The sequence below is a fragment of the Engystomops pustulosus genome, chromosome 10 (assembly GCF_040894005.1).
Source record: "Engystomops pustulosus chromosome 10, aEngPut4.maternal, whole genome shotgun sequence".
NCBI classification, from domain to species: Eukaryota; Metazoa; Chordata; class Amphibia; order Anura; family Leptodactylidae; genus Engystomops; species Engystomops pustulosus.
The window spans coordinates 85259916-85282342 of NC_092420.1; the positions used below are offsets into that span (position 1 = coordinate 85259916).

Consider the following 22427-nt stretch of genomic DNA (forward strand, 5'->3'; position numbering starts at 1 on the left):
CACATCCACAAAAAAATGGATGGGTTTCTAATCTACATTTTGTCCTGCCCATTTGGTTGCTTAGCAACATTTGAGAAAAAACGGGTCGCATATCCGTTTGGCGTCTTTTTTTGGGGGGGATCCATTGACTTCTATAGAGGTCCGTGGTGAGAAAAATAAAGTGCACGCTGCAATCTTTTTTCTCACTGTCTGCATATCCGTTAAAAAGAATAGACGTGTGAATGGACCCATAGGAGTCAATGGGGCAAATGTGCTTACCTGGTCCTGTCGCGATCTCCGATTCAGATAGTCCGACGAAGATGAAGTCCGGTGCGATCCATGAAGATCGTGCGCCCGAGTTCCTGCATCCGTCGCTTCCCCGCCGAGGTCCGCCGGAGTTCACCTTCTTCTTCCCGATGCTTGTAAGTAAGTTAAATCTTGCGCGTTGTCCAAATCCGTCAGGTTGTCCGATGGGCCGCCCCCCGATTTCTGTTGCGTGCAAGCCGGCGCCCAACGAACCACGTCGGGGAAATCCGACTAAAATGCGCTCCGCGGACCCTTAGTAAATGAGTCCCAATGTGCCCATATGCCATCTGCAAAAAAAAACGGATAGCCTACGGATCTCAAATATTCTCTTCTGAATGAGCCCTTAGAATCCCTGGTTTATCCTGCTATATATAATGTTAGATTTCCTTAAAGTGTTTGCCGCACTTTATCATGACTTGCCGCACGGTTTATAGTAAATTCGCACAACAATTATACAATGAGTATAATTTATTCACACAAGACAGGACAAGCCCCGGCAGACACTGAATATATTATATAACGAGTGCTGGGATCTGGTTGCGTCTCAGCATTTATACGGTATTAGGTATCAGGCTGTATAATGACAAGGGCAGGACGCCGTGATACAGATAAGAATGTCTCTGCCTTCTTCTTACGTGTGATCCGGTTCATTAACCATTACACTGAGCGGTTATATGACTGTGAGCCTTCCTCCTCCTCTGTGCTCCTCCCGTCTATAATATACACCATGTCCCTGGACGTATAGCACAGATATGGCTCCTTCCCTCCTGCCCGGACTCTTCTCCCTGAGCCTGGCCGATGTCTTGTACTGGGAAGCCGTCCTGCTCGTCCTCTACCTGCTCTACAAAGTCTCCGCTCTCTACCTGAGACAGAAGAGGTTAGAGAGAACGTTCAGCGCTTTCCCGGGTCCTAAGCGTCACTGGTTGTACGGTAATGTCCACGAGGTGAGTGACATCTAAGCTTGGGATGTAGCAGAGCTGACTATGTCACACCGCACCTCAGTGCTTATCTGCAGTCCTATGCAAAACTACAGATAACATGCATCGGTCGCGCTTCATAATTTGCGCTACATAAGTGATTCAGCTCTGCTACATCTATAAAGTAACAATGTTGCGGTAATAGTGTTTTTAGTTTAGCAGTGTGCCAGCGAGTGACAACGTCACCTCCATGCGAAGACTGAATTTAGTCCCACACTGTATTGGGGAGAAAGTGGTTAAAAAACAGAGTTTTATAGGTTTACTCACATGTGTTGCAATTAAATTGTATAAAAAGCAGTTTGCATTGGCTAGTTTGGGTCGAGTGCACAGCTTTCTGCATGACTGAAAGTTACGTGGTGGCTCAGTGGTTTGCGCTACAGCCTTGCAGCGCTGGGGTCCTGAGTTCAACTCCCATCCAGGTCAACATCTGCAAAGAGTTTGTATGTTCTGTGTGTGTGTTTCCTCCAGTTTCCTCCCACACTCCAAAACATACTCATGGATTGATTAGATTGTGAGCCCCATTGGGGAGAGGGACTGATTTGGCAAACTCTGTGCAGCACTACAGCATCTGTGTGCGCTATATAAACAAAGAATTATTATTATTACAAAAAAATTCTACAAGAAATCTTTTGAAACTTTCTGCTAGATCACATTTTAATTTTTCAAGATCTCTGATTGTTATCACTGAATGAAAACATTCACTCGGTACATTAACCCTTTCAAGATTTTTCATTTTCTTGCGTTTCCGTTTTTCATTTCACTCCGTCCATTTTTTTTTCCATTTACAAAGCTGCACAAGGGCTTTCTATCTGTAAGACAAAGTGTATATTCTGTATTTAATATTTAGTTCCATGTACTTGGAAGCTGTCTGAGCTTTTGATGACGTTTTATTCAAATTTTTGCTGTGGAAATTCTGACATTTAGGCGCTATTTTGCCTTACGGGATTCACTGCCAGGAATAATTTATTTTTATATTTTCATAGATCGGACATATTTATGATTTTACTTGTTTATTTTTATATGTGTTCTAGGGAAAGTGGGTAATTTTAATGTTTTTTTTTTTTTAATGTAATCAAAAAACCTTTTTTATAATATTTTTTTACCATTACTTCGGCCCCCTAGGGTACGTAAACCTTAGGGGGTCTGATCATTTATACAGTATACTGCAATGCTATTGTATTGCAATATATTGTGTATATACTGCACCTGTATTACTGTCTGTCTCTGTCTCTGACAAACTGCAATACAGGATGCTGTACGACAGCTATGGGAGTCTTTAAAAGGCTCACAGCTGTCATGGCAACTGAACGGCACCCTTGGATGATGTCACAGTGTAACAGCCTGTGAAGCTACAGCACAGAAGTGCTCTAGTAACACCTCCCAGAGCCCTTCTGACTCATTAGCATAATTTGAAAAGTTGATATTGGAAGGAAGGACATGGATAACACATATAAGAAGATTACGTCAGTCCCGGTGCCCGGATCTATGAGTAATGTCCCTGGTTTATAATGATGGATTTTCATGGTAGATTTCCTTTAAGTTATAGAAAACCATTTTTAATCCTGTTCAGCTGGCACACAGGTGCAGTGTTTGCTACAATGTGTTGTCAGCTGTGTATATATATATATCTTATAGGAGAGCACAGTGACCTGCTTTCTGGCTGACGGGATAGACAGGTCACATAACGGGTTACCTTTACCTTCCATGCCATAGACCTGCTGTTTATTATGTACAAGAGAAGTGACCAAACTCCAGGGATCTCTGCCCTTTGTGCCAGTTTTACTTATTAACTTTAAAATCTTCACTTTTATCTCAGGTCGTGGGTCCAGAGGTCTCATCCTGCAGATAATATCTCTGCTATGAAGTGAACATGTTATCTCTTTATACAGGGCCACATACAGATACTACATACAGGGCCCCTGTGCAAGAACAATATAGGGGCCCCATGTTATACTGGGACTTATTCCTCCTTATGTCACCTTAACAATTCACCAGTGCCAATGAGCCATAAGAGTCAGTGGGACAGATTTACTTACCCGGTCCTGCCGCGATCCCGCGGTTCGTTGTCTGACGTGGATTCGGGTCTGCCGCGATTCACTAAGGTCGTGCGCCTGTGTTCCTGCATGTGTCGCTTCTGCGCCGACGTCTGCCGGAGTTCACCTTCTTCTTCCTGGTGTATGTGAGTGCGTGTTGCGACACAATTCCGTTTTTAAATTCCGCGGTTTGTCAAAATCAGTCAGGTTGTCCGACGGCCAGGCCCCCCGATTTCTGTTGCATGCAAGCCACAATCAGATCGCGTGCTCCAAAATCCGGGGGAAATTCGGCGCACAATGGAAATATTCGGGAAACCTGGCGGAAACGCTGCCCCGCTGACCCTTAGTAAATGAGCCCTAGTATCTCAGTCTCTATATAAGAGAGTAAGAAGGTGGATTTCTGGTAACAATGGGCCCGTACCCACTGAGCCACTCTGAAATATAACACAATATCGCATCCCAATATTACATCGATGTGATGTAGGGTGAATATATGTAAAAGGAATGAGGCAAAACAAAGAGAAGAGTCTTTTATCTTAATCAGGAATTTATAACCTAAGGTGTTCTAATGACCACTGAGGAGGTCCTCATTCCATATGTACAGGGGAAGGTAAGACTGCCAAGGGCCTTGGGCTGTACAGTACAAAATATTATATCCCCTACAAGTCTGGTATCACGTCCTACATCTGGTACTATAATCAGCTTCTGGGGATTGGAGGATGCGTCCCTTCTGGATACTTTCAATCTGTGGTTTCAGTCCTTTGGAGGACCTTCAAAGGTCCTGAAATGGCTCTTGTGTACATGTGTATTGGGAGCAGGAACAGATGTATTTCATGGGTGAAGGTCCTTCTCAGTATAAAATTTGGTCGGTGGTTTGGGTGGACTAGAAGGCTTGGAGCCGGGCTACCACCCAAACCTCCATAGTTATAATCCGCTACTACATATACACTCACCGGCCACTTTATTAGGTACATCTGTCCAACTGCTCGTTAACACTTAATTTCTAATCAGCCAATCACATGGCGGCAACTCAGTGCATTTAGGCATGTAGACATGGTCAAGACAATCTCCTGCAGTTCAAACCGTGCATCAGTATGGGGAAGAAAGGTGATTTGTGGCCTTTGAACGTGGCATGGTTGTTGGTGCCAGAAGGGCTGGTCTGAGTATTTCAGAAACTGCTGATCTACTGGGATTTTCACGCACAACCATCTCTAGGGTTTACAGAGAATGGTCCTAAAAAGAAAAAACATCCAGTGAGCGGCAGTTCTGTGGGCGGAATGCCTTGTTGATGCCAGAGGTCAGAGGAGAATGGGCAGACTGGTTCAAGCTGATAGAAAGGCAACAGTGACTCAAATCGCCACCCGTTACAACCAAGGTAGGCAGAAGAGCATCTCTGAACGCACAGTACGTCGAACTTTGAGGCAGATGGGCTACAGCAGCAGAAGACCACACCGGGTGCCACTCCTTTCAGCTAAGAACAGGAAACTGAGGCTACAATTTGCACAAGCTCATCGAAATTGGACAGTAGAAGATTGGAAAAACGTTGCCTGGTCTGATGAGTCTCGATTTCTGCTGCGATATTCGGATGGTAGGGTCAGAATTTGGCGTCAACAACATGAAAGCATGGATCCATCCTGCCTTGTATCAACGGTTCAGGCTGGTGGTGGTGGTGTCATGGTGTGGGGAATAGTTTCTTGGCACTCTTTGGGCCCCTTGGTGCCAATTGAGCATCATTGCAACGCCACAGCCTACCTGAGTATTGTTGCTGACCATGTCCATCCCTTTATGAGCACAATGTACCCTGTAACATCTGATGGCTACTTTCAGCAGGATAATGCGCCATGTCATAAAGCTGGAATCATCTCACACTGGTTTCTTGAACATGACAATGAGGTCACTGGACACAAATGGCCTCCACAGTCACCAGATCTCAATCCAATAGAGCATCTTTGGGATGTGGTGGAACGGGAGATTCGCATCATGGATGTGCAGCCGACAAATCTGCGGCAACTGTGTGATGCCATCATGTCAATATGGACCAAAATCTCTGAGGAGCTTCCAGCACCTTGTTGAATCTATGCCACGAAGAATTGAGGCAGTTCTGAAGGCAAAAAGGGGTCCAACCCGTTACTAGCATGGTGTACCTAATAAAGTGGCCAGTGAGTGTAGTACCATTACAGTGGGGAAAATTTGGATTGTTAGGGATTCCCCTGTGGTCATTAAAACACGGTCAGCCATGTGCATCAGTGTGCAAGAGAGTCCTGGCTCTGACACAATAACAGTCACAACAACAAAAGAAGACCCTGCTTGGACCGAATTTAAAGGAAATCTACCATGAAAATCCATCATGATAAACCAGGGACATAACTCATAGATCCAGGCACCGGGACTGTTGTAACCTTCTTATATTTGTTATCCATGGGCTCCTTCCTTCTAAAATCAACTTTAAAAATTATTCTAGCTGGAAGGGCTCTGGGGGCATAACCAGAGTACACAGTGGGAGGGGGGAAGTATTCCTGCACAGTCTAACAGCCTTTGAATCTTCAGCAGATAATTCAGAGAATTATGCTAATGGATCTGAAGGGCTACTCTAGCCCTTCTGTGATCGGGCTTAACAGACTGCAACAATGTCTCACCCTCCTCCCTATTTAGTCTAGCAGCACGTTAAATCACATCAAAGAGGTATAAGATATTAAGCCTGACGAAGGCTCCGGTACGGAGCCGAAACGCGTAGCTGTGTCTTTAATAAAAGCATCTTCGGATACATCCTGCCATTCCTTTGAGTGATAACGGCGCCGGTCCACCACCCGACTCAGGTCCTTGTGCATATCACATCAAAGAGGGGCTGTGGTAGCCCCTAAGGCTCATAATTTTAAAAAGTTGATTTTAGAAGTAAGGAGGCCATGGATAACAAATATAAGAAGATTACCACACTCACGGTGCCTGGATCTGTGAGTAAGTGTCTCAGGATTTGGATAAATGGATTTCTTGGTAAGAATAATGACAAATGAGATGCTAAGTGACTCTTATACTCCCAAAGTATCCAGCAATGGGGCTTTCCACCAGAGAACTGCGCTGGATCATTTGTTCCATTTGAGCCTTGTTCTCTGCTTATTGTTGACAGAGATCTTAGTTACAATCATTAGAGCAATCATTATTGTTAGCTGCAATAAGGCAGCACGGTGGCTTAGTGGTTAGCACTACAACCTTGCAGCGCAGGGGTCCTGGGCTCAAGTCTCACCCAGGTCAACACTTGCAAAGAGTTTGTATTTTCTCTCTGTGTTTGCATGGGTTTCCTCTGGGTCCTCTGGTTTCCTCCCACACTCCAAAACATCCTGGTAGGGTGATTAGATTGTGAGCCCCATTGGGAACAGGGACTGATTTGACAAGCTTTGTGCAGCGCTGTGTAATCTGTGTGCGATAAAGAATTATAATTATTATCATTCGTCTTCACAGTTCAAACAAGATGGAAATGACATGGAAAGAGTCAACAATTATGCAAAGCAATATGACTGTGGCTTCCCGTTATGGCTGGGCAATTTCTTTGCCTCTCTCCTCATCTATCATCCAGACTATGTGAAAGCCATTTTGTCAAGACAAGGTGAGGGACAATGCTGGATGTTACATTTATATATCTGCATTTCATTCACTTTTCATTGTTTCGTGATTGGATGTTCTTAAAGGAAATCTACCATCAAAATCCATCACGATAAACCAGGGACAGTAACTTAAAGATCCAGGCACCGTGCCTGTGGTAATCTTCTTATATTTGTTATCCATGGCCTACTTTCTTTTAAGATCAATCTTTAAAATTATGCTAATAAGCCAGAAGGGCTGCTGGGGGCGTTACCAGAGCCCCTCCATGCGTCACCACTTCCCCTTCCCACTGTATAAGATTGCCACAGACAGAGGTAAGGGGAACTCCTGCATAGTGAAACAGCCCGTGTAACAACCCAGAACCTTTCAGGCTTATTAGAATAATTGTAAAAGTTGATTTTAGAAGGAAGGAGGCCATGGATAACAAATATAAGAAGATTACCACAGTCCCGGTGCCTGGATCTATGAGTAATGTCCCTGGTTTATCATGATGGATTTTGATGGTAGATTTCCTTTACATGATGTATATACAGTAATGTCAGGGGGGCTTTTAATTGGATGAAATCCATAAATCCTTAATCCACATTCCATTTATTTGTAGACCCAAAAGACAACTTTGCCTATAACTTCCTGACCTCATGGATTGGTATGTATTGTAGCCTGATTTTATATTGCATTTCGTACCAGTTTGTGCATGTTTCATAAATGTCAAGTTCTTAGTCAATATAGAAATACGGTCATAAAATACATACAAATGTAAAAAGTTGCATTAGTCCCGTAAAAGATGATACTCCATGTTCTAGGTACATATGCAAAGTTTTCCAGGATGGGATAAGGAAAACCACGCCTCTTCTAGCTACCTTGAAAGGCAGCTCCCTTGACATCAAGCATGACCTTCAAGAAGCCTAATGACATGATGTGGGGTTAAGCCAAACTAGTATATATATTCCAGAAGGAACAGACTCCCAACTGTAGACAGAGCTGTTTCGACCCAGTTGGGTTTCTTCAGTACAGTGTAGGGAACTGGTTTGGCTGAGTGAGAGGCCTGTGACTAGGGTCCAGTAAGGCTTGTCCCTTCCTTTGACTTCTCTCCTGGATTTCTGTCTTCAAGGAAAGGGTTTGCTGGTGTTGTCCGGACCAAAATGGTTCCAGCACCGAAAACTGTTGACTCCGGGATTCCATTATGACGTCCTGAAGCCGTATGTTGGAGTCATGTCCAATTGTGTTAATGTCATGCTGGTAAGAAGACACCACCGTGTTTGGAGACCTCCTCAGTAGGGGATCGATCTATCTTACCTATGATTATCTTCTCATAGCTATGACTTGTTAGTAAAGGTTATTGCTATTTATTTCCTTAGGATAAATGGGAGAGACTGGTGCCAGATAAGAAACCGGTGGAGCTCTTCCATCATGTCAGCCTCATGACGTTGGACACCATCATGAAATGTGCCTTCAGCTACGAGAGTAACTGCCAACTGGACAGGTTAGTTATCAACAATAATTTAGTTTGGTTGCCTATGAACAAGGACATCATAGAATCAGAACATGAGGGCACTATGGTCCAGTCATGGTTGACCCAAGCCCATGTTCAAGACTTTTTTTGTTGAAGGAACCTACAGGCCGTAGAAGCCATCGACTCCACCATGGGTGATCGTGTTCTTCTATTTGCAGTGAAAATAAATACATCAAAGCGGTGTACGAGCTCTGCTTCCTGGTCAACTACAGAACCCGCTTCTTTCCATATCATAATGATATTATTTTCAACCTGAGCCCTCATGGGTTCCGATTCCGGAGAGCACTGAAGACAGCGCATCAACACACAGGTCAGGATAATCCAGAAGTCACTCACCATTTTTCAAAATATTTAAATTGTAAGGGTACATCCAGACTGCCAGGTGCTAACCGGGGCGAGCACGGGGACGGGAGGAAGCGCTCTCCACCACTTCTGCCGCCCGACTCGATGCCAGAGCAGTGACACACTGGGGAGCATTTATTTACCCATCCGGGCATGTTCCCTGAAACTGCATTGTCCGACCAGATTGCACTCTGTTGCGATTCACTAAGATCGTGCCCCCGATATCCTGCATGTGTCGCTTCCCCACTCAGGTCCCCGGAGTTCACCTTTTTCTTCCTGGTGCATGTAATTGCTTCATCTTGCGACACAATTTGAATGTTAAATCCCGCGCTCAGTCTGATCATCCGACGGTACGCCCTGATTTCTCTCGCATTACAGCCAGCGCAGCTGCGCCAAAATCCAATCATGTGCCACACAATCCCCAGTTAAATACCTGTCACAGCAGCACAAATCCCGAAAACGTCGGAAAATCCAACAAAATCCAACAAAATCCAACAAAAGTCGCGGACCCTTAGTAAATAAGCCCAAGTAGTGTGTGCTCACCGAAACAATTCTTCTTTATTGACAATCAGCCATAGAACAGGGAGGAAAAAACGGACACGAAATGACGGCAACGGACTGTTTCGCGAACTCCTGCACTCAGTCTAGTGGAGCCTCAGCAGCCCCGCGTCCCGTAATTCATTATATAGTCCGATTGAATTCACACAGGCAAAAATGAAGTCTTGATGCAGTCATTATTGAAATGATATGTCATGTCTCCATAATTAATAATATTCCAAATAGTTGCCCCAAATAATTATTTTATAAATCGCTCTCTGTTTATGAATGTTATATTTTGCCACCAACCATTATTATTGTATAGAGACCAGTATAATTATTATTATTAATAGTACTGCCAGTACTGTCCTGATGGTGGCGCTATCAATGTAATCAAAGTAATTCTGAGAAGTATCAATGCTACTGGAAGAATTTTAGCGCCTCCTCCTATTTGGTTGCTAATAGTCATTGTTAGCACTGTCACAGATTTACCGTACATCCTGGGACTCATTTTGTCATTGTCATTTTGGGGGTCATTTACTTACCCGGTCCATTCGCAATCCAGCGGCGCGTTCTCAGACGAGGATTCGGGTCTTCTGGCGATTCACTAAGGCGATTCACCAGTTGTCGCTACTGCGCTGAAGTCCGCCGGAGTTCACCAACCCCGATGCATGTGAGTGATAGATTTTGCGACACAAATCGTTTTTTAAATTCTGCATTTTTTCCGAATCCGTTGGGTTTTCTGACAGTCATGCCCCCTGATTTCTATCGCGTGAAAGCCGGAGCCAATGCGCCACAATCCGATCGTGTGGGCAATTTGTCGCAAAACGGAAATATTCGGGAAACCGGGCAGAAAAAATCAATTCGGACCCTTACTAAATGAGCCCCATTCTCTCAATAACAATTGCCTTACACTTGTTCCGTACAGATACAGTAATAAAACTGAGGAAAGAATCGCTAAAACAAGAGACAGAGCTGGAGAAGATAAAACAGAAAAGACACTTAGATTTTCTGGATATTCTTCTATGTGCCAAGGTACTGAATGGACTCCTTTATATAAGTCAAACATGTTGTCATGAGTATATATTACTTAGGGGCACAGTGTGGGTTACTTGACTATAAGGTAATTTGCAATATCTCCCAAACTAATATTACAAATTGTACAAGATAGATGTTCTGGACATTCTTCTACGTGCCAAGGTACTGAAAAGACTCCGATACATAAGTCAAACATGTTGTCATTTTATGTAATGTATGTATGTAATGTATATTACTTAGGAGCACAGTGTGGGATCTAGCGGTTAGTTGGCTATAAGGCCATCTGCAATAGCTCTTGGGTCTTGGTGCCTGTGGAAGTCAAACAGCTCCTCCCAAACTAATATTACAAATAGTACATGATGGACGGGGTTTACAGATATGACGACCCTTAAAGGTTTCCATTATCAGACATTTGTGCTTGTTGATTTCAGGATGAGAATGGGCAGGGTCTGTCTGATGAAGACCTCCGGGCTGAGGTGGATACATTTATGTTTGAAGGACATGATACAACGGCCAGTGGCATCTCCTGGACCTTGTATTGTTTAGCTAAAAACCCCGATCACCAGGAGAAGTGTCGGGAGGAGATCAGAGACGTCCTGGGAGATCGGAGGATGGTGGAGTGGTGAGAATTTATTACATAGCTGGAGGGGGATTTTCAGGTTGTGAGCACAATTATGTGTTGTAAATGATATAATAATGTCCTGCCTTGCACTGAATTGCACTAAGGAACTAAGAACGGGCATTGGCTATAGTTAATGCCCAGGGGGAGGGACATCCTCTCCCAGCCCCGTCCAATTCTACACCCCTTCCCACCTACTTGGCCTAAGGGGGGGAAGAGTTGCCACTCCATGGCTGTGCACCAAGTCTTGTAAACCTGTACAACATCCCCCAAAATGTATTTACCCTGCAATGATTCCGTGTTCCGACATCACTCTGTTCCGGTCTTCCAGTATCCTGGGGTCAGTGGTGGACAATATTCCCGTGGACATGCTTGACAACCACTCCATTTACCTACCGTGAGGCTACCTACCACTCCATTCACCTACCATGAGGCTCTGTGGTATGAAGTGAATGGAGCACAAGTTTTTTGAGTCGCTTTTACAATTTGGGAATGGAAACGTCATCATCTTAACATCTGCATCTATTTGCATCCTTTACTAGTTGTCACTGATTCTAGCAAAATAGGAAATGTTTTTACAGGCCTTATTTTCATTCAAACATAATCTCAGGTTTTACAAGAAAATGTAATCTTCTTCTTCTTCTTCTTATTGTATGTTGTCAGGGAGGACCTGAATAAGCTGCCATACACCACCATGTGCATTAAGGAGAGCATGCGCCTCTTCCCGCCTGTACCAGGAGTGGCTCGAGAACTTAAGGAGCCAATCACATTCTTTGATGGGCGGAGCCTTCCCAAAGGTTAGTGACAACAAAAAAACAATCAGCAACTAGTTAATGTTTACCCATAACTCCCAATCATCCCTAAAACGGAAGAGGTGGAGCTTGTCCTGCTTGTCCCACCTCCTCCTGGTCTCGACACACCAGAACTGCAGATCTGCCGAGGCATCGGGATGGAAGGGATTCTGTTTCCAGGGGGGATCAGCTTCCTGCTTGTATTTAGCAGACATTTGTGGAGGTAGCACTTCCTCTAGATCTGGCCTGGACAAGCACCAGCCCCTCCATCGAGTCAGCTTCAGACCTGAGGAAGAAGAGCGAGCAAGACTGTGGTGGGGAAATGAGGGAAAAGCAAATAGCCAAGGGGTTTTTTTGGTTAATACAGTAACAGTAGGAGGGTAGGGATCACAATATAAGGGGGTGGAGGACAGGAGGCCACAATATAAAAGGGGTGGAAAACTGGAGGCTACAATATGAGGGATAATTGAAGACAGGAGACCACAGTATAAGGGGGATGGAGGACAGGAGGCCACAATATGAGGGGGATGGAGGACACGGGCCACAATGTAAGGTGGATGGGGGACAGGAGGCCACAATATGAGGGGGATGGGGGACAGGAGGCCACAATATGAGGGAGATGGAGGACAGGAGGTCACAATAAAAAAGGGATGGATACCAGGGGGCCAAAAGGCCAAAATATAAGGTGGATGGGGGACAGGAGGATGCAATATGAAGAGGATGGAGGCCAGGGGCCACAATATGAAGAGGATGGAGGCCAGGGGCCACATTATGAGGGAGATGGAGGCCAGGGGCCACAATATGAGGGGGATGGAGAACAGGTGTCCACAATATGAGGGGTATTGAGGACAGGGCCACAATATGGGGCGTAAAGGAGGACAAGGGCCACAATGTGGAGATGAGGGTGGGTAGGAGTACAGAAAGCCAGGGCAATATAAAGGGGAATAGAATGAAGAAAAGTATTATATGGGTCCTTAGGGGTTGGCCACAAGAAGCGTGAATTATACTATGTGGGGAGCCATTAGCTTTATAGAATACTATGCTTGGGGTTAGTAGGACAATAGATGGGGCAATGGGTATGGTTTATGGCACATTTTCCCCCTCTCTGTCCCTCTTTCTCTTTGCCGAATGTTGGGAGGTATATATATATATATTAATCAAGCAGGGATACTATGACCTGTGAACCATCAAAGTGACTTGGATTTTGTACCAATACTGTATATTAGATAAAATCTTATTTCTCTTTCCATGTGGCAGGTACGGTTGTCCTTCTGAGTATGTTTTGTTTGAACAGATCCCCCCGGTCCTGGGATAACCCTGATGTAAGTGATGTATAAATAATGTAATATCCAGCCTGAGATATATCTACTACTGATCAGACCACTTCTTATTAGGTCTGGAGGATTACATGGTCATAATACTATAGATAGAATAGAATAGAATAGTATAGATAGATAGATAGATAGATAGATAGATAGATAGATAGATAGATAGATATGAGATAGATAGATAGATAGATAGATAGATAGATGATTGATAGATAGATAGATAGATAGATAGATAGATGATTGATAGATAGATAGATAGATAGATAGATAGATGATTGATAGATAGATAGATAGATAGATAGATAGATAGATAGATATGAGATAGATAGATAGATAGATAGATAAATAGATAGATAGATAGATATGAGATAGATAGATAGATAGATAGATAGATAGATAGATGATAGATAGATAGATAGATAGATAGATAGATAGATAGATAGATATGAGATAGATAGATAGATAGATAGATGATTGATAGATAGATAGATAGATAGATAGATAGATAGATGATTGATAGATAGATAGATAGATAGATAGATGATTGATAGATAGATAGATAGATAGATAGATAGATAGATAGATATGAGATAGATAGATAGATAGATAGATAGATAGATAAATAGATAGATAGATAGATATGAGATAGATAGATAGATAGATAGATGATAGATAGATAGATAGATAGATAGATAGATAGATACTTATAGAAAGATTCAGCGGCACTATCCAGTTGGCTGTGGCGGGTGCAGGCGTCTTGGGATCAGGGCCTCGGATCCTCTAGTAATAAAATTCCAAAAAATGAGCAGCACTTCCAAATGTGTGAAAAAACGTGATTCTTTTTTATTCCATAATGAGTAATAACAGCAACGTTTCGGCTCAAGAGAGGCTTGAAAAAGGCTCTCTTGAGCCGAAACGTTGCTGTTATTACTCATTATGGAATAAAAAAGAATCACGTTTTTTCACACATTTGGAAGTGCTGCTCATTTTTTGGAATTTTATAGATAGATAGATAGATAGATATGAGATAGATAGATAGATAGATAGATAGATAGATAGATATGAGATAGATAGATAGATAGATAGATAGACAAATAGATGATAGATAGATAGATAGATAGATAGATAGATAGATAGATAGATAATAGATAGATAGATAGATAGATAGATAGATAATAGATAGATAGGTAGATAGATAGATAGATAGATAGATAGATAGATAGATGATAGATAGATAGATAGATAGATAGATATGAGATAGATAGATAGATAGATAGATAGATAGATAGATATGAGATAGATAGATAGATAGATAGATAGATAGATAGACAAATAGATGATAGATAGATAGATAGATAGATAGATAGATAGATGATAGATAGATAGATAGATAGATAGATAGATAGATAGATAATAGATAGATAGGTAGATAGATAGATAGATAGATAGATAGATAGATATGAGATAGATAGATAGATAGATAGATATGAGATAGATAGATAGATAGATAGATAGATAGATAGATAATAGATAGATAGATAGATAGATAGATAGATAGATATGAGATAGATAGATAGATAGATAGATAGATAGATAGATAGATAGATAGATAGATCCCAATTATTCTGTATTATGGTGTATACACAGCAGGTAAATATTTCTTCTCTTTATGAATTTTTAGGTTTTTGATCCATTGAGATTTTCACCAGAGAATTCATCAAAGAGACATTCACATATGTATGTTCCGTTCTCAGCGGGGTCAAGGTAAAACTTTTTTTTTAAGATCTAACACAGTTTTATTTCTATATTACTCTTTAACCCCTTGTTGACATCACACGTTGGCTGCGGGTGTATGGAGAGGGCTCACAGGCAGCACCCCTCTGTACAAGGTGAGTGTTTGCTGTATATTGGGCCTATATTGTAATAGATAATGTGTAAAATCGCCATGTGCTGCCATACTGTAGTAGGGCACTATATGGTAGGATCAGACAACCTAGGGTTAAAGTACATTAGGGTGTCCAAAAAGTCCACTTTTCCACCATATTACAACATTACAAATATTAATAAAAAGTGAACAAAAGGTTGTACATTCCCTAATGTGGTAACCAAAAAAACATTCACTCATTGCACTAAAAATTACATATTACACTTTTTTTTTTTACTGGAGGTTTTAATTAATGTATTAAAAAATAATAAAACATGTATAAATTTGTTATCCCTGTGATCGTACCGACTTAAAGAATAAAGTAGACATGTCATTTGGGGCGCACAGTGAAAACCTTAAAAACCAAGCCCACAAGAAAACACAGCAAATTTTGTTATTTCTCCAATTTCCCAGTAGATGGAATTTTTTTCTTACTTCCCAGTACGTGTCATAGAATATTAAACACTACGCAGTGCAATTTGTTACGCAAAACACAAGCCCTCACACAGCTCTTTACATGGAAACATAAAAAAGGTTTTGAAGGTGGGGAATGCAAAATGGAAATGCAAAAAATGAAAAAAGGGCCAGGTTGTTAAAGGAAATCCGCCAATTATAAAAAGTAAAAAGCAGACACGCATACTCACCTGCGATCCTCTTGGTGTTGATCCCGGCGCTGGTCTTCTTTGATCTTTTATCACTCCGGGATCACCTAGAAAAGAAACTTATAATTAGCAGGGGGACAAGATGTCCGGCGCTCCGGGCTGCTAATTATGCACGCCCCATGCTGGAAGCGGAAATTCACACTTCTAGCGTAATTGATGCCTCCCTTTCCCATGCTCTCAGCATGGGAGAGGGAGGTGTGGGGGGGCGTGCATAATTAGCAGCCCGGAGCACTGGACATCTTGTCCCCGGGCTCCGTGCTGCTAATTATAAGTTTCTTTTCTAGGTGATCCCAGTGTGTCAAGCTTAGAGGAGATCAGTGCCAGGATCACAGTGAATAAGAGCAGAGGTGTGTATCTGTTACTTTTTAGAACTGGTAGATTTCCTTTAAAGGATTAAGTCCTATGGGGTAATATATCAGGGCTTCTGTGCCTAGACATAGACGTAGATTATTTTCCACTATACGCCCCCTTAACGCCATGGGGGCATGGAAGCGGGTGAGGCCGGCTGGGAAGTGGGCATTCCTGGCAAGTTTTCATACGTGAAAATGCTGGCTGTGCTTATTTCTACACCCGGTAGGAACTAGTACCAATTAACACGGGTTCCCGTGGAGCCTCATGATGTATTTGGCTGCGCCTTATGGCTGGTGGGGTACATGAGCACCAACGTATGATAAATTACCCCCTAGTCTCTAGCAGTGCAATGTGCATGTGCCATTCATTTCTATGGAGGTCCCAGAAGTTTTGTAGATCTGTTCTACCAGTGTAATGTGGATGTGCCGTTAGCCAGAAGTCTGATAGTGGGGTCACCAAATCCACTTTCTTGTATGAGGGTCCTGAACATGACCATAAAACGGTACCTTGAGACGGAGCCTGGTCCACAATCGCGATAGGGTCAAACGTAAAGCCATTGGCGATGACCATCGATCAAAACCCTTCTTAATCGGAAGACCAACATAACCTACACCTAAACTTTCCTGTTCCATCCCCAGGAACTGCATTGGACAGAACTTCGCAATGAACGAGATGAAAGTTGCTCTTGCCTTGATGTTACCGAGATTTGAACTGAGTGTAGACCCCAACAAGGAGCCCCTGAAGATCCCACAGCTCGTCCTGCGTTCTATCAATGGCATTCACCTGAATATCAAGAAAATAGAAAAAGCCTGATGAGATCTCTGAGATTCTGTCGTGCATTTCTGTGTACATGTCCATGTGCTGCTACATTTTCCAGACAAATGCATCATGTAAAATAAAAATAGATAATTATGGATCGATCAATTCTGGAAAATAATGTGAACTGCCTCCTAGTGGGAAGGACAGGAATCCATACATATATTATTACAGAGGTCTGTGTACCTTTGTAGCTCATGGGCCCCACTTCTAAAGCTGTATTACCCTCCTCCACCATCTACTATGTGCCATACACATCTTCTTATGAGACTGTGCAGCTTTAAAGACCTTAGTGGGTGTGTCTGCTAACTCTCCGCCCCTTATGCCCACGCCCCTGAGGAGCAATGCAGAGCTAATTATGTTAGATTCTAATCTAGTCACATGCCAGCTGCATTGTGATAAGGAAAGTTAGTTAACTTTTTATTTTGATGGAAACTGAAGCACTAACCAATCCCTAGGGGTAAACTAGTCATATGTAGCTGGTGTACTGGCCATATGCATATGCTGGAACATTTCTGGATGGCCGTAGGAAACACAACCACAATGCAAAGCAGCCATTGGCTTATTACACTGATGAGGCAATTGTCATATGCCTGGGCTTCTTGCCTTTTCCCTCTGCTGCGCGAGATACATCAGGAGGCTGCGATGGCTTAAAAAAAATTGTATGCCATGCCCTGCGCGGGGCCCACTCTGCTACTGGCTACTGTGAGGGCTTGTTAATTGTATTAGCTTTTGTAAGGAATTGTGACTATATTGGTTACAGTGGGAGCGCTGTGACTATAATGGCTACAGTGGGGGCCCTGTGGCTATATTGGCTACAGTGGGAGTGCTGTGACTATATTGGCTACAGTCGGAGCGCTGTGACTATATTGGCTACAGTGGGAGCGCTGTGGCTATATTGGCTACAGTGGGAGCGCTGTGACTATATTGGCTACAGTGGGGGCGCTGTGGCTATATTGGCTACAGTGGGAGCGCTGTGACTATATTGGCTACAGTGGGGGCGCTGTGGCTATATTGGCTACAGTGGGAGCACTGTGACTATATTAGCTACAGTGGGAGCACTGTGACTATATTGGCTACAGTGGGAGTGCTGTGACTATACTGGCTACAAAGGGAGCGCTGTGACTATATTGGCTACAGTGGGAACGCTGTGACTATATTGGCTACAAAGGGAGCGCTGTGACTATATTGGATACAGTGGGGGTGCTGTGACTATATTGGCTACAGTGGGAACGCTGTGACTATATTGGCTACAAAGGGAGCGCTGTGACTATATTGGATACAGTGGGGGTGCTGTGACTATATTGGCTACAGTGGGAGCGCTGTGACTATATTGGCTACATTGGGAGCGCTGTGACTATACTGGCTACAAAGGGAGCGCTGTGACTATATTGGCTACAGTGGGAGCGCTGTGACTATACTGGCTACAAAGGGAGCGCAAATCGTCGCAAATCGGAAAAATTCGGGGAACATGTCGGGAAAACACAAATCGGGCCCTTAGTAAATGACCCCCTATATATTTTAACAATGATATGACATACTATAATGTACCTGGCATCACTAACAGTTGGACGCTACCATTAACCTCAGGAAGGGTATCAAATATACTTTTTGACTTTCCCAGAAAATAGTCATTCAAAGTCATATGAAAATCAGCTGTGAAGAGTCTCATTCTACCTTGAGCTTGATATCTTGCCTGATGCTGAAGGGGGAGCATTACCAGACACTACTGGGGGTCATTTACTAAGGGCCCGATTCGCGTTTTCCCGACGTGTTACCCGAATATTTCCGATTTGCACCGATTTTCCCTGAATTGCCCCGGGATTTTGGGCACGTGATCGGATTGTGTCGCAACGGCGCCGGCATGTACGCGACGGAAATCGGGGGGGGGGGGGGGTGGTCGAGCGAAAACCCGACGGATTCGGAAAAACCGCCGCATTTAAAACAATAAAAGTGTCGCTTGGGACGCGCTTACCTTCACTTGGTCTGGCTCGGTGAAGTTGAGTGCGTTCAGATGCTTTTCAGCGCAGCAGCGCCACCTGGTGGACGGCGGAAGAACTACCTTGATGAATCCCGGCCGGACCCGAATCCACCGCAGAGAACGCACCGCTGGATCGCGAACGGACCGGGTAAGTAAATCTGCCCCACTGTCTTCTTGGGCAAAGGGACTGCGCATGCGCGGTTATTTGTACAGGCTTCTAATGAAGCCTTGCTTCGGATATTCCTGCGCATGCCCCATCCTGGATGGATGACGGAAGACCACATTATTTCTATGGACACAATGGTGCTGGTTGGTGTGCAGACCAATACGAATCTCCTAATCTGCATATGATACTGCTCCTTGATCTCATTGGTCCATTCTTCCATTAAATATTCAGCCCACTTAGCATTGTACAGACGCCTCCAAGCGTGGACCGGGATGACATACTGACATCTAGTGCCAGTTTCTTGTGTTGCCCCTGTCCTACTATTTTATTTGCTTCCATTTGATTATTAAATTCATTCTTCTATACTGTTAGATTTACTAATTCAGTATTAATTAATTTGCTGTGTTTTGTCATCTTGGATTTTAACTAAAGTTATTTCTCATAAAATGATGTTTTTTTTAAATTAACATTTCTTTCCTTTTTTTATTGTGATTGAAGGGTTGGACCGCATTTGTAGGTGATCAATGATGTTTGCTAGGGTTTCACTTACTTTTTGGACTTGTTATTTGGTGATACTGCAATCTTAAGCTCTAAAGCAGCTAGAACCATGCCTGCGGTGTCATTTAAAAGATGAGATTTCACCTTTTCTCTATAGACCGAGAGATACTGAAGGTTAAAGAGATAGTTGAGAACTGTGTTCCTGTTGCAGTTTTAAAGGTGAGATTCTCATCTTCAAAATTATACCAGAAGCATGGTGCTGCAGACCCAAAGATAGAAAAGCCTGACGTCTCTATCCCTACATTCTTAATGATCTATATAGTAAATGCATCTATGAGTTATTCCTGAAATAGGAACAAAACCGTTGTTTAAAAAAAAGAACCAAATTTTCCTGCAAATTATATATCTAAAAAAGTAAGAAAATTTTAAAAATGTAATACATTTGACTATTCATATAATCTACACTATATAAATCCCACAGTAAACTAGGGCATAAGGCATGTTTGGGTGCCAAGAGGTGAGCTGAGTTTGTCTAATGTTAATCTCTGATCCTGCACATGCGGGGTGATGCGCCTCGGGGTGACGCGCCTCGGGGTGACACGCTTCCTGCCGCCTCCGCTACACATAATCATGTGGAATTTCTAATAGTTGTGATGCAACCAGCATGTAACTTGCTAATTTACCCTGACATCCTTCGGCTGAGCATAGCCATGAGAGATTAAAGGGATGAAAACACAACAAGAAAAAGAGTGCATTCAAAAGGCTCAGGTATAGTGCAAAAGTATAAATACAAGTTTATTCCAAAAAGTAATTTTAACAAGACAGACAATCAAAGAACAGACATTTAAAATCAATTAAAAATTGCTATGTACAGGAATACATACAGTCACCCCGTTTGGTAAACTGTAAACAACCTCCTGACCAACACAGAATGAGTGATGCAAGGCCTACCTGACTATTCAATGAAAAGATGAAGGCTATTTTGCTGGGTGCCCAAAGAACATAGTATTACCGGAAAGATGTATGAATGTCGAGAAAGTATACCAACCTAAGGCCCCTTTGAAAAAGTGAAATGATATTGCTACAGAATAAGCGTATTAACAAAGGGGTAACAGGAGGATGGAGAGTAAGGGTACCCAAGCAAGGATATCAGCGATAAGCCTGCGAGTAGACAGGAGAGGCACAGGTGGTCAGGGGTGGCGGGCTCCCCACGCGTTTCGTCGTATCCAAACGACTTCCTCAGGGGTATGTAGCCCATGAACAGTCAGGCTCACCTTATATGCAGTCCCTGCACCAAATGAAACGCCAAAAGTGGCGTCCTCCCGCGATGACGGCGCAAGACCGGAAGTGGGTATGAGTCACCGGAAGTGACGTCTGTAGTGACGGCGCAAACCGGAAGTAGATGTAGTTAACCGGAAATGACGTCTACACGCATGCGCAACCCCGGCCGGGGATTTCTTTTGCACAGGTAACCAAGGACGTCATTTCTGGTTAACTACATCTACTTCCGGTTTGCGCCGTCACTACAGACGTCACTTCCGGTGACTCATACCCACTTCCGGTCTTGCGCCGTCATCGCGGGAGGACGCCACTTTTGGCGTTTCATTTGGTGCAGGGACTGCATATAAGGTGAGCCTGACTGTTCATGGGCTACATACCCCTGAGGAAGTCGTTTGGATACGACGAAACGCGTGGGGAGCCCGCCACCCCTGACCACCTGTGCCTCTCCTGTCTACTCGCAGGCTTATCGCTGATATCCTTGCTTGGGTACCCTTACTCTCCATCCTCCTGTTACCCCTTTGTTAATACGCTTATTCTGTAGCAATATCATTTCACTTTTTCAAAGGGGCCTTAGGTTGGTATACTTTCTCGACATTCATACATCTTTCCGGTAATACTGTGTTCTTTGGGCACCCAGCAAAATAGCCTTCATCTTTTCATTGAGTAGTCAGGTAGGCCTTGCATCACTCATTCTGTGTTGGTCAGGAGGTTGTTTACAGTTTACCAAACGGGGTGACTGTATGTATTCCTGTACATAGCAATTTTTAATTGATTTTAAATGTCTGTTCTTTGATTGTCTGTCTTGTTAAAATTACTTTTTGGAATAAACTTGTATTTATACTTTTGCACTATACCTGAGCCTTTTGAATGCACTCTTTTTCTTGTTGTGTTTTCGGTCTATTAATCGTGCATTGGCTCTATTAATATTTGGCTGTGCTACACCCCTTTTGCTGTTATTACAAGATTAAAGGGATTAGTGCTCCCTACAATCCATGTGCTGTATCTGTACTGGTGTCTCCCTATATACTGTCGCTTTAGTGTCCTATAAAGCAGTGGTCCCCATGATTTTCGTAACCATGAACCGGTTACTCTAATTTTTTTTTTAAAGAGATCGGCGGGGCTGCTGCACCAGTGTCTTGTGTGCCCACCACGTTCAATATCGCCACTGGCCCCCACTCTATATAATTTCTTGTCTTTCAGCCCTCTTTTTGAAAGCCGCTTGTTCTAGTTCTCGGACCCCTGTTAATAAGTAGCAATTAAAGTGACCTGTCAAGAAGAAACTTTCTTGAAAAAATATCCGGCCCTTGCAGTAGGGGGCAGCATTTGGACTGGAATGCAACACAGGATGGATCCATTCTTGTACTCTAAAAACAGGATATGGGTAGACTGGCAGTATCAATAAAACCAACCCAATGGCATAACCCCCACCGGTCCCCTGAACAAAAAACTAAACATGAGGCTGTCTGATGGGGAAAAAGTGGAGGTCGGACACAGCTTTATTAATTACCAATATTTACAAAATTAAACTGACCTGTGGGAAGACCCAGACCCTTCCGGAATTATTCACCTCGCATGCCTGGCCCCGCCTACGCGGGGGCATGTCCTTGTTGGTCCGACAGGTGATTTCGATGTAAGCCGAGAGGGTCCAGATTCCACCACAGGCCAAGCTGTGACTACCAACAAAACAA

At 43.3% G+C, this 22427-nt stretch overlaps 1 protein-coding gene across 1 annotated transcript; it reads left to right on the plus strand.

The window, feature by feature from the left end:
* The first annotated feature begins 890 nt into the window (after positions 1–890).
* On the plus strand, positions 891–16911 carry LOC140103604 (cytochrome P450 4A4-like). Its single transcript, XM_072126747.1, has 12 exons — positions 891–1229; positions 6752–6896; positions 7494–7538; positions 8004–8131; positions 8251–8375; positions 8564–8715; positions 10213–10319; positions 10754–10944; positions 11605–11738; positions 12990–13054; positions 14742–14824; positions 16636–16911. The coding sequence occupies exons 1-12, from the start codon at positions 1038–1040 to the stop codon at positions 16808–16810; spliced, it is 1542 nt and encodes a 513-aa protein (XP_071982848.1). The 5' UTR covers positions 891–1037; the 3' UTR covers positions 16811–16911.
* The last annotated feature ends 5516 nt before the right edge of the window (positions 16912–22427 follow it).

What these genes read in the sequence shown, in the direction of transcription:
- LOC140103604 (XM_072126747.1), top strand. Translation starts at nt 1,038, where the DNA reads ATGGCTCCTTCCCTCCTGCCCGGACTCTTCTCCCTGAGCCTGGCCGAT. An exon ending in ATTGTGTTAATGTCATGCTG is followed by an intron (nt 8,132 to 8,250) that starts GTAAGAAGACAC and finishes TTATTTCCTTAG; the next exon opens with GATAAATGGGAGAGACTGGT. An exon ending in AGTAACTGCCAACTGGACAG is followed by an intron (nt 8,376 to 8,563) that starts GTTAGTTATCAA and finishes TTCTATTTGCAG; the next exon opens with TGAAAATAAATACATCAAAG.